Below are 12,057 nucleotides of genomic sequence, written 5' to 3' on the forward strand. Positions count from 1 at the left end.
ACCACACGTTTCCGATTTTTCCGACGTTTTTTCCTCAAATAAACGTGGCTGGCGACTCCGCACATTTTCCTTTCTTGGAAGACGCACCCTTGAGCCCCGTGTCGCCCTCCCACCAAAGGGTAGGTTGCGACAGTTGGCGACTTCACTGGGGACTGTTTTTATAGAGTTAGGCCTATTAATATTTTGTGCAAAAGTTGTGTTTTCCCTTTCATCTGTTTCCCTTTTCCTTTATGTTCTTGTATAAACTTCTTCAATGCTTTATGTGTGTTTTAATGTATGCATGAGATAAATATGTATTCATTTGATGCACACAAACACCAACACCTTTTTATTTGCACACACAATGAGTTGAAAAGGGGCCTTATACCTGGGTCCATGGGAACATAAGGAGTGAAGGTGAATCTGTGGTCATGCTGGGTCTCCGACTTGCTTGATAACAGTGAACCCTCATCTAGAGTTTTTCTCTTTGATAACATATTGTTTCTGGTAGTCCCTACTGCCGTAATATGTTTGTCGAAGGGGATGATACCTCTAGAAACCGTCAAGAGAGATATGACCACCTTGGGAATTATCACTAAAAGCCTTTTAGTTCCTCCTGTTTAGGTCCCTAAAATAGGGGGCACGAAGCGAAAACGCTGTGTGCCTTTTAAACACCAACCATGCATATAAACTTAAATGACATATACACCTTTTGTTGTATGATTATTTGTGGATATTGCCATGCTGTGTACATCTCCTTGTTACCCTTTTTTGCATCTGCATCATGTCATCATGCACGCGTTGCATTTTGATCCCCTCATTTGTCACGAGAAGTCGGAAGGTCCGTGGCACCTTCTTAAATGCATGCATCGGGCGTTGTGCTGCCCAAATGTTGTATTTAAGAAAGATATAATCTCCCGGGCTCTCGTGTCCGTAAAATGCATCTGTGCCATAAGCATTTCTTCATGCATTCATCCATTTTTACTCGTGATAGATGTCGGAGTCTTGATTCGCACAGGTTTTTTTTTTATTCCACTTTAGTAAAACATGGGATCGAGTCAGGCGCCTTGGCTTAAAAAGAGGTTCTATCAGGTCAATATCAAGAGTCTAGGAGTCGCCAGTCTGAAAGAGTTAGGACAATTGATGGGACAACTCCAACGACAAGCCTTTCGCAAAGCCTATGGTAAGATCTGGGACCTAACTTTGGCGGAGATCTTCACGGAGGCCGCTGCCTCCCTCGCCCAATATTATGACCAGCCTTTGAGGTGCTTCACCTTTGGGGACTTCCAGTTAACACCCACGGTGGAAGAGTTTGAAGAGATCCTGGGATGCCCTCTAGGAGGAAGGAAACCGTATGTTTTCTCAGGCTTCTATCCCTCATTGGCTAGAATTTCCAAAATAGTCAAAATCTCGACACAGGAATTGGATCGGGGAAAGCAAGTCGAAAATGGGGTGGTTGGAGTACCAAGGAAATGTTTGGAAGCAAAGGCGAGAACCTTTGCAAGTCAAGACGAATAGGCCCTGTTCATGGACGTCCTGGCGCTCTTGATCTTCGGAGTGGTCCTCTTTCCAAATATGGATGGGTTGGTGGACCTGGCAGCGATTGATGCTTTTCTCGCCTTTCATGACTGCAAGGAAAGCCTGGTTGTCACTATCTTAGCCGATCTATATGACACATTCGACCGAAGATGTGAGAAGAACAGTGCAAGGATCATTTGCTGTACACTAGCCCTCTATGTATGGTTGGTTTCACACCTTTTCCGCCAAGAGGTCAGACACATTTGTAGAAGCAAAGCTTCATGGTGAATCAAAGGTGATTCAAAGGTGTTTCGATGATAACAAAAGATGATGACAAAGGTGATGACAAAAAGCTCAAAGATCAATCAAAAAACAACTCAAGTGAATCAAAGATCAATCAAAGAACAACTCAAGTAAATCAAGAAGAATTCAAGACTCAAGAAGAAAGTTAAGAGTCAAGAATCAAGATTCGAGGTTCAAGATCTCAAAAATCAAGATCAAGATTCAAGAATCAAGAGAAGGCTTAATCAAGATAAGTATGAAAAGGTTTTTCTCAAAAATTGAATAGCACATGGTTTTTCTCAAAACATGTTTACCAAAGAGTTTTTAGTCTCTGGTAATCGATTACCAGATTGTTGTAATCGATTACCAGTAGCAAAATGGATTTTAAAAAGTTTTCAAATTGAATTTACAACGTTCCAATTAATTTCAAAAAGTTGTAATCGATTACAATGTTTTGGTAATCGATTACCAGTGCCTTTGAACGTTGAAATTCAAATTCAAATGTGAAGAGTCACATCCTTTAACACAAAAGCTTTGTGTAATCGATTACACTAATTTGGTAATCGATTACCAATGTTTGTTTCTGAATAAATCAAAAGATGTAACTCTTCAAAAAGTTTTTGACTTTTTCAAATTGGTTTTAAGTTTTTCTAAAAGTTATAACTCTTCTAAATGGTCCTCTTGGCCAGACATAAAGAGTCTATAAAAGCAAGACTTTGATTTGCTTTTCAATATACTTTTACACTTATTCAATCAATCCTTTACAAGCCTTGAATCTTTTTGAACTTCTTCTTCTTCTTTGTACCAAAAGTTTTCTGAAGTTTTCTGGTTTTCTAAACCTTGAAAACTTGTGCTATTCATCCTCTTCACACTCTTCTCCCTTTGCCAAAAAGAATTCTCCAAGGACTAACCGCCTGAATTTTTTTTGTGTCTCTCTTCTCCCTTTTCCAAAAGAACAAAGGACTAACCGCCTGAATTCTTTTGTGTCTCCCTTCTCCCTTGTCAAAGAAATCAAAACAACACAGTCTGGGAATTCTTTTGATTCTTCCCATTCCCTAATACAAAAGTGTTCAAAGGACTAACCGCCTTAGAATTCTTTTGTATCCCCATTCACAAAGTATCAAAGGTTTAACAGCCTGAGATCTTTGTCTCAACACATTGGAGGGTACATCCTTTGTGGTAGAAGTAGAGGGTACATCAACTTGGGTTTGACTGAGAACAAGAGAGGATACATCTCTTGTGGATCAGTTCTAGTGGAGGGTACATCCACTAGGGTTTCAAAGAGAACAAGGGAGGGTACATCCCTTGTGGATCTTTGCTTGTAAAAGGATTTTTACAAGGTTGAAAGAAATCTCAAGGACCGCAGGTCGCTTGGGGACAGGATGTAGGCACGGATTGTTGCCGAACCAGTATAAAAACTCTTGTGTGTTTGTTTCCTTCTTCCCTACTCTTTTACTTTCCGTTGTGCATTTAATTTCTGCTTTTACTTTCTGTTAAGTTTCTCTTCTACTCCTCATTCTCTTAACAATTTATTAAAAGCCTTAGAAGAGTAATTTTTTTAATTAGTAAAGGTTTAGGAATAATTAATTCAACCCCCCCTTCTTAATTATTCTGAGGCCACTCGATCCAACAATGTTTGCTCGCTAGAAGGCCACCGCTCATGCACCGAGAAAAAGGAGGCAAATTGGGACCAGACTCTTAGCAAGCAAAGAAGGAGTGTCTGTCAATTGGTTCCCCCGATGGAAAAAAAGGAAGAACCGGGATTCTTATTTCATGCGGAGGATTTCCAAATGTTCCCTTGATGGGAACAAGGGGTTGCATTAATTACAATCTCATCCTCGCCATAAGAGAACTTGGTTACCCTATGAGAGGGGCGCCATTAGAAGAAGGCTCACACCTTTTATTGCTCGAGGTTTTAATAGCACCAATGTGGGGGTGCTTCAGAGGGTCCGCAAGGCATGGGAAATGGTGCAAAAGAAGGACGAGGAACTTTGGGGAAGTAGCAATGGGCCCATCGACGGTTACCATAGGTGGTTGAAAGCCTATGCACAAGGTTTGGATTGGCTCCCGAATTTGAGAACCACTAAGGAGGTAGAGGGTGAAGCTCCAAAAGAAGACGAAGAGGTACAAGCCCTCAAAACAGAGCTTGAGAAAGCCCAAACAGCCAAAGAAAAGTTCAAGTCAGTAGCTGTTAGGATCCGAAAAGAGAACGCCGAACTAAGAGACGTTAACATAGCCACCGCCCAGGCCTTGGAGCTAGAGACCAAGAGGGCCCGCAGGGAAGAACATGGCCAAAACAAGTTCTGAGGGGCTCTGTGGGGTAGTAACAACGAACTTAAGCTCCGAAGAGAGGAAAGGGACCAATCGCAAGTAGATGGCATGATTCTGAAGGACGAATTGAAGACTTGCCTAAGGTCAAAGAGGAGTTTGTCTCAGCGGTTATGGGAGACCGAAATGAACATGTTGGCCATCATCAACAAGTACAAAGAAGAATTAAATTTGGCCATCACCCACGAGCACAAAGTGGCAAACGAATACGCCTGAGTGTACGCGGAAAAGAAGGCTAGAGGAAGGGTGATTAACTCATTACATCAAGAAGCGACAATGTGGATGGACCGGTTTTCTCTTACTTTGAACGGGATTCGAGAACTTCCCTGATTACTGGCGAAGGCCAAAGCAATGGTGGATGCGTACTCCGGCCCCAAGGAAATCCACGGGCTCCTCAGCTATTGTCAGCATATGATAGACTTGATGGCCCATATAATTCGGAGCCGTTAGGGAGTTTGTATTGTCACTCAGACCTTGACTAGTTATAACTTTCTGAATAAAATGAGTTTATCCCATGATTTTAATCCAAAAATTAGTGCGAATCAAACGAATCCCACACTTTATCTCTAGCATGCATTCATTCCTCATTACGTACTCCTCACATTTGGTCTCTTTAGGATCGACGCCATAACTAAACGTGCCCCAAGGCATCCGTATCGCACCAGATCCAAGTCTAGGATGATGGGTGACCTAGAGAAAGCATAGGAACAGATGAAAGCTGACATGTCGGCTTTGAAAGAACAAATGGATTCTATGATGGAGGCCATGCTGAGAATGAAACAACTAATGGAGAGTAACGCGGCCACTGACGCCGCTGCTAGCAAGGCTGCTAAGGCAGACCTGGCTCTCCCGACTGTTGCGCACCATCCTGTTCCAAACATTGTGGGACGAGGGAGAAGCACATCGGGGCATGTCAACAACCCCCATCCGGGGTACAACCGAGGTGCTTACCCCTACGGTTTACCACCCAACTACACACCACCAACCATGCATGAAGATGTCGGTCACGTTACTCCCCTCACCCTCGAAGGGGATTCTCCTCGGCACCCTAACGGGGTCCACGAGAATCCTCAAGAGTGCGCTCAAGGAGACGTCGACTCCAACTCCCTGTTTCCTGCTGAAGGGCTGGCGCCTAACGCATTACCTCAAACCAATGTCACGGGAGAGCCTCGAAACCACCCAACACAGCCAATGTTTCTGTCCGTGGGAGGGTCGCCCCCGGCTGCAGAAGAAAAGGAAAAACTCGATCTCATAGAAGAGAGATTGAGGGCTATTGAAGAATTCGGCGATCATCCGTTCACAGATATGACCGACCTGTGCCTGGTGCCGGACGTCGTCATCCCTCCGAAGTTCAAGGTACCTGACTTTGATAGGTATAAAGGGACGACATGTCCTAAGAATCACCTAAAAATGTACTGTCGAAAGATGGGTGCATATTCCAGGGACAAGAAGTTATTGATGCGTTTCTTTCAAGATAGTTTGGCTGGGGTAGTAGTCATCTGGTACACTCACCTAGAAGCTTCTAACATTCGCACCTAGAAGGATCTGATTACGGCCTTCCTTAGGCAGTATCAGTACAACTCTGACATGGCTCCCGACCAAACTCAACTGCAAAACATGAGTAAATGGGAACATGAGTCTTTTAAAGAATACGCTCAGCGTTGGAGGGACCTAGCAGCGCAAGTAGCCCCTCCCATGGTCGAGAGAGAAATGGTTATTATGATGGTAGATACCTTGCCTGTATTCTACTATGAGAAATTAGTGGGCTACATGCCCTCTAGCTTCATAGACTTGGTTTTCGCCGGAAAAAGGATCGAGGTGGGTTTGAAGAGGGGAAAGTTTGATTACGTCTCCCCGGTATGTGCCAGTGGTAGGAGGACTGGAATAGCTGGGGCAAAGAAGAAAGAGGGAGATGCCCATACCGTCACTTCAACACCTATGTGGCCCAAGCCGCCGCAAACCCCCCACGGTACCCACCAATATGTACAACATCACCCTAGTTTTTCGGCTCGCGCCGGGGGCTCTTCCGACACCGCGCTCGCCCAGCCAAGGGCGCCCATGCCCCCACAGAGAGGGGCTCCTCAGGCTCCGGTTCCAACCTGACCTCACCCGGCCAACAATGCCTACCTTGGCACGGGCTCCGACACGATGAGGAACTTTTCGCCAAGGCAAGCTCAGAATTTCACCCCGATCCCAATGACGTATGGGGACCTCTTGCCATCTCTCATCGCCAACCAATTGGCCGTGGTGATTCCGGGAAGGATCTTCCAGCCTTCGTTCCCAAAGTGGTATAACCCTAGCGCAACCTGCACATACCATGGGGGAACCCCGGGCCACTCGGTCGAACAGTGCTTGGCCTTGAAGAGCAAGGTCCAAGGCTTGATAGAAGTCGGATGGTTGACATTTCAAGAGGACGGGCTCAACATAAAGACAAACCCTCTTGCCAATCATGGAGGGGGAGCTATTAATGCCATCGAGGTGAGTAGGTCGCACGGGCCCAAAATTTTGAAGGACGTAACGACCTCCACAAAGTTTATCTATAAAGCCTTACCAAAGGCGGGCATGATTCCCTGCGGCGGGCACAAAGAGGATTCATGTTTAATGCATACGGGCGTACTGCATGACATGGAAACGTGTTCAGCGATAAGAGATCTATTACAACAAATGATAGACCAAGGTCGGCTTGAGGTCAGCAATGAGGAGGAGGAGGAACAACATATATGCATGCAGTCGGCAGATAAGAAGGGTCCTAAAAAGCCTAAACCCTTGGTAATACACTTCACTAGGGACACGGCTCCCCAAAGGCCCCGACACCCCTCGACCGTGTCGGGAGTTAGACCTATTTCGTTTCCTTACAAGAACAGCCACATAGTTCCATGGAGGTACGCCCCTCCGGGCGGTAGGAAGGAAGAAGCTATCGACATCGGCTCACTATTGGCCAAAGTAACCAACATCACCAGGCTGAGCGGCATAACTCGCAGCGGTCGCGTGTTTGCACCCCCTGGCCTGCCAACGCAGCTCGCAAACGCTAAAGGGAAGGCAAAGGTGACCGAAGGACAAAATGTCAAGGTGATCCCCGCACCAGACGAGGATGTTCCGACAAACGAATTTGCCGAGGGAAGAGAAGACTGCGGCAAGAAAGAGGTATCACTCAAGGAGGCCGGTGAGTTCCTCCGCAGTATCCAACAAAGCGAGTTCAAAATCATTGAACAAGTCAACAAGAACCCAGCTAGAGTCTCCCTTCTGGAGCTGCTCATGAGCTCTGAGCCTCACCGAGCTTTGTTGGTAAAAGTCTTGAATGAAGCTCACGTAGCCCAAGAAATCTCCATAGAAGGCTTTGAGGGGATTGTCAATAACATCACAGCCAACAATTACCTCACCTTTGCTGAAGAGGAAATCCCCGCCGAGGGGAGAGGGCATAATAGGGCCTTACATGTGTTGGTCAAATGCATGGAACACGTTATGGCCAAAGTACTCATCGACAACAGCTCAAGCCTGAATGTGATGCCCAAGAGCACGTTGGAGAAGTTTCCATTTAATGCCTCCCACCTGAGGCTGAGTTCCATGGTGGTCAGTGCCTTCGATGGCAGTCGCCGAGAGGTAAGGGGAGAGATTGACCTCCCATTACAGATAGGGCCTCATACCTGTCGAGTTACATTCCAAGTGACGGATATCAATCCGGCCTACAATTGTCTTTTGGGGCGTCCATGGATCCACTCAGTGGGAGTCGTCCCCTCCACACTCCACCAAAAGCTAAAGTTTGTTGTGGAAGGACATTTGGTCATAGTATCAGGTGAGGAAGATGTCCTGGTAAGTTGTTCTTCCTCTATGTCGTATGTGGAATCCACGGAGGAGTCATTGGAAACGACTTTCCAATCTTTTGAGGTAGTAAGCATCGCTTCTGTAGATTCCCTCCCTAGGCAGCCCCACCTGTCTGGCGCGGCAATGATGGTGGCCCGGGTGATGTTAGGGCACGACTATGATCCCGGAATGGGTTTGGGCAAGAATAACGACGGCAGGGCCGACCTAGTAAGAGTTAGAGGAAACCATGGGAAGTTTGGGTTAGGCTATAAACCTACACAGGCTGACGTAAGGAAAAACATCTCGGAAAGGAAGAACAAAGGCCAAGGCCCATGGTCGAGACAGAAAGCCAAAGAGGTTCCACCGTGCCACATCAGTAGGAGCTTCGTGAGTGCAGGTTTAAGACGCGCAGGACAAGTCGCCGCGATATGCGATGAGGACTCCCCGAGGAGATCGGATTTGATACAGCCATGCCCTCCCAATTTCCAACTAGGGAATTGGCGGGTAGAGGAACGCCCGGAGGTTTACACGACAAGCATAATGTAACCTTTTTAGCTTTAAAACTCTATTGTCGAGCCTAGACTTTAGGGTTTCCCTTTGTTAAGGCATTTTGTCTTTTGTTCTTGAAGTTATAATATAAAGATCTTTCTTCATCTGTTCTTACGCCTCTACCCATTCTCATTCATTTGCATGTTTATTTCCTTGTTACGCTTAAACGATACAGATCCAATGACGAGTCCCGCGAAGGTACTAATACCGGGGACCCGACCGTCGATTTTGAGCAAGAAGCGAGTCAGATGGAGGATGAAGAAGACGAAGATGTAGGGCTTCCCCCAGAGCTAGAGAGGATATTTGCTCAGGAGGATCGAGAGATGAGGCCGCATCAAGAAGAGACAAAACTCGTAGACTTAGGTACCGGCAGTGAAAATAAGGAAGTGAAAGTAGGCACGGGTATGACCACCCCCGTCCATGAAGAATTAGTGGCCCTGCTGCGGGACTACCAAGACGTCTTTGCCTGGTCATACCAAGACATGCCTGGTTTAAGCCACGACATTGTGCAGCACAGGTTACCTTTGAACTCCGGTTATTCTTCGGTGAATTAAAAACTAAGGAGAATGAAACCCAAAATTTCACTAAAAATCAAGGAGGAGGTGAAAAAGCAATTCGACGCTGGTTTCTTGGTGGTAGCTCGATACCCTGAGTGGGTGGCCAACATTGTTCCGGCCCCTAAGAAGGATGGGAAGGTACGAATGTGTGTGGATTATCGGGACCTAAATCGAGCCAGTCCCAAAGACAATTTCCCTCTACCGTACATCGATGTCCTCGTAGATAAGACTGCCAATTTCACTTTGTTTTCCTTCATGGACAATTTCTCAGGCTACAATCAAATAAAGATGGCACTAGAGGATATGGAAAAGACCATGTTCATCACCCTGTAGGGAACGTTATGCTATAAGGTGATGTACTTTGGGCTCAAAAATGTTGGGGCAACCTATCAACGGACAATGGTGGCTTTGTTCCACGACATGATGCACCGAGAGATTGAAGTCTATGTAGACGACATGATCGCCAAGTCTAAAACTGAGGAGGAACACCTCGTCAACTTGCGGAGGTTGTTCGAAAGGCTTAGGAAGTATCAATTGAGGTTGAATCCCGCTAAGTGCACCTTCGGGGTCAAGTCGAGAAAATTGATGGGTTTCATCGTAAGTCAGAAAGGAATAGAGGTGGACCCCGAAAAGGTAAAAGCCATCCTTGAGATGCCAGAACCGCGTACCGAGAGGCGGGTCTGAGGTTTCCTGGGGAGTTTAAACTACATTGCCAAATTCATATCGCAGCTCACAACTACCTATGAGCCGTTGTTCAAGCTCTTACGCAAGAACCAGTCCGTCCACTGGGACGAGGATTGCCAAGAGGCGTTTGGAAAAATCAAACAGCGCCTCATGAACCCTCCCGTGCTTATGCCGTCGGTGCCTGGGAGACCTCTCATCTTGTACATGACGGTTTTGGATGAGTCAATGGGGTGCATGCTGGGGCAGCATGACGAGTCCGGAAAAAGAGAGCGAGTCATCTACTACTTAAGCAAGAAGTTCACGGCCTGTGAGATGAACTACTCCCTGCTGGAAAGGACATGTTGCGCTTTGGTTTGGGCGTCCCACTGTCTAAGATAGTACATGCTGAGCCATACCACTTGGCTGGTATCCAAGATGGACCCGGTCAAGTACGTCTTTGAGAAGCCTGCTCTCACAGGGCGGATCGCTCGGTGGCAGGTTTTGCTATCCAAGTTCGACATAGTCTACGTCACCCAAAAGGCGATAAAGGGGAGTGCCTTGGTGGACTATTTGTCTCAACAGCCTCTCAATGATTATCAACCCATGCATCCCGAGTTCCCAGATGAGGACATCATGGCCTCATTTGAAGAGAAGCTAGACAAGGACAGGGACAAGTGGATCGTGTGGTTCGATGGGGCGTCAAACGTTCAGGGCCATGGCGTTGAGGCAGCATTGGTCTCTCCAGACAATCAATGCATACCTTTCACGGCCAGGCTTGGTTTCGACTACACCAATAACATGGCTGAATACGAAGCATGTGCCCTAGGAGTCCAGGCAGCAATTGACTTCAACGTCAAGTTACTTAAGGTGTACGGAGACTCGGCGCTGGTAATTCACCAGCTGAGAGGAGAATGGGAAACTAGGGATCACAAACTAATACCTTACCAGACTTATATCAAGGAATTGGCTAAGTTCTTTGATGAGATCTCCTTCCATCACGTTCCTTGAGAGGAAAATCAAATGGCCGATGCACTTGGCACTTTAGCGTCCATGTTCCAGCTGACACCGCATGGAGACCTGCCATACATTGAGTTCAGGTGTCGCGATAGACCCGCACATTGCTGTTTGGTGGAAGAGGAGCGGGACGGTAAGCCTTGGTATTTCGACATCAAGCGATACATTGAAAGCAAAGAGTACCCACTAGAGGCTTCCAACAAGGACAAGAGGACGTTAAGGAGATTAGCAGCCAGTTTCTTCTTAAGTGGAAGCATACTATACAAGAGAAACCATGACATGGTTTTGCTCCGATGCATGAATGATAAGGAAGCTGAGCGCATGCTGGGGGAGGTCCATGAGGGCTCTTTCGGTGCGCACGCAAATGGGCACACCATGGCTAGGAAGATCTTGAGGGTGGGCTATTATTGGCTCACTATGGAGAGCGATTGTTGCCTCCGTCTAAGGAAGTGTCACAAATTCCAGACGTTTGCGAACAATGTCAACACTCAGCCCCTGCCTTTGAATGTGTTGACCGCACCGTGGCCCTTTTCCATGTGGGGAATAGATGTGATCGGGGCCATAGAGCCCAAAGCTGCAAACGGACATCGTTTCATCTTGGTGGCGATCGATTACTTCACCAAGTGGGTCGAAGCTGCCTCATACGCTAGCGTCACGAGGAATGTGGTGGTCAGGTTCATCAAGAGGGAGATTATCTGCCGGTATGGTTTGCCAAGGAAGATTATCACAGACAACGGCACCAACTTGAATAACAAAATGAAGGGGGAAATGTGCAAGGAATTTATGATCCAACACCACAATTTCACACCCTATAGACCCAAGATGAACGGAGCGGTGGAGGCGGCCAACAAGAATATCAAGAAGATTATCCAGAAGATGACTGTGTCATACAAGGACTGGCACGAGATGCTCCCTTTTGCACTACATGGTTACCGAACCTCGGTGCGCACTTCAATCGAGGCAACGCCGTTCTCGTTGGTATACGGAATGGAGGTCGTGCTACCGTTTGAGGTGGAAGTCCCCTCATTAAGAATCTTGGCAGAGTCTGGATTAAAGGAGTCGGAGTAGGCAAGTGTCTGGCCGCTATGAGCCATAGGCGTTTGTACCAAAAACGGGTGAAGAATGCTTTCGACAAAAAGGTACGCTTGCGCAGGTTCAGCAAAGGGGACCTGGTACTGAAGAAAGTCTCCCAATCCCTAAATGACAATAGGGGAAAGTGGGCCCCGAACTACGAAGGGCCTTTCGTCGTAAAAAAGGCTTTCTCCGGAGGGGCCCTTGTGCTCACCAACATCGATGACGAGGAACTACCTTCACCCATAAACTCCGATGTCGTCAAGCGATACTATGCTTAAGACTTGGGGCAATT

At 46.8% G+C, this 12,057-nt stretch overlaps 2 protein-coding genes across 2 annotated transcripts; both read left to right on the plus strand.

The window, feature by feature from the left end:
- Window positions 1-4,851: 4,851 nt before the first annotated feature.
- On the plus strand, window positions 4,852-5,646 carry LOC114410657. Its single transcript, XM_028374609.1, has one exon. It carries the CDS (start codon window positions 4,852-4,854, stop codon window positions 5,644-5,646), a length of 795 nt encoding a protein of 264 aa, XP_028230410.1.
- A 609-nt stretch (window positions 5,647-6,255) lies between these two features.
- LOC114410658 lies at window positions 6,256-10,076 on the plus strand. The gene is made up of 3 exons (XM_028374610.1): window positions 6,256-8,450; window positions 8,633-9,002; window positions 9,744-10,076. The coding sequence occupies exons 1-3, from the start codon at window positions 6,256-6,258 to the stop codon at window positions 10,074-10,076; spliced, it is 2,898 nt and encodes a 965-aa protein (XP_028230411.1).
- The last annotated feature ends 1,981 nt before the right edge of the window (window positions 10,077-12,057 follow it).

This window comes from Glycine soja, chromosome 4 (assembly GCF_004193775.1).
Source record: "Glycine soja cultivar W05 chromosome 4, ASM419377v2, whole genome shotgun sequence".
In the NCBI taxonomy this organism is placed as follows: Eukaryota; Viridiplantae; Streptophyta; class Magnoliopsida; order Fabales; family Fabaceae; genus Glycine; species Glycine soja.

Coding starts and splice junctions, on each gene's coding strand:
- LOC114410657 (XM_028374609.1), top strand. CDS start 4,852: ATGGATTCTATGATGGAGGCCATGCTGAGAATGAAACAACTAATGGAG.
- LOC114410658 (XM_028374610.1), top strand. CDS start 6,256: ATGAGGAACTTTTCGCCAAGGCAAGCTCAGAATTTCACCCCGATCCCA. Junction 8,451..8,632: donor GTTTACACGACAAGCATAAT/GTAACCTTTTTA, acceptor TAAACGATACAG/ATCCAATGACGAGTCCCGCG. Junction 9,003..9,743: donor TGAACTCCGGTTATTCTTCG/GTGAATTAAAAA, acceptor TTCATATCGCAG/CTCACAACTACCTATGAGCC.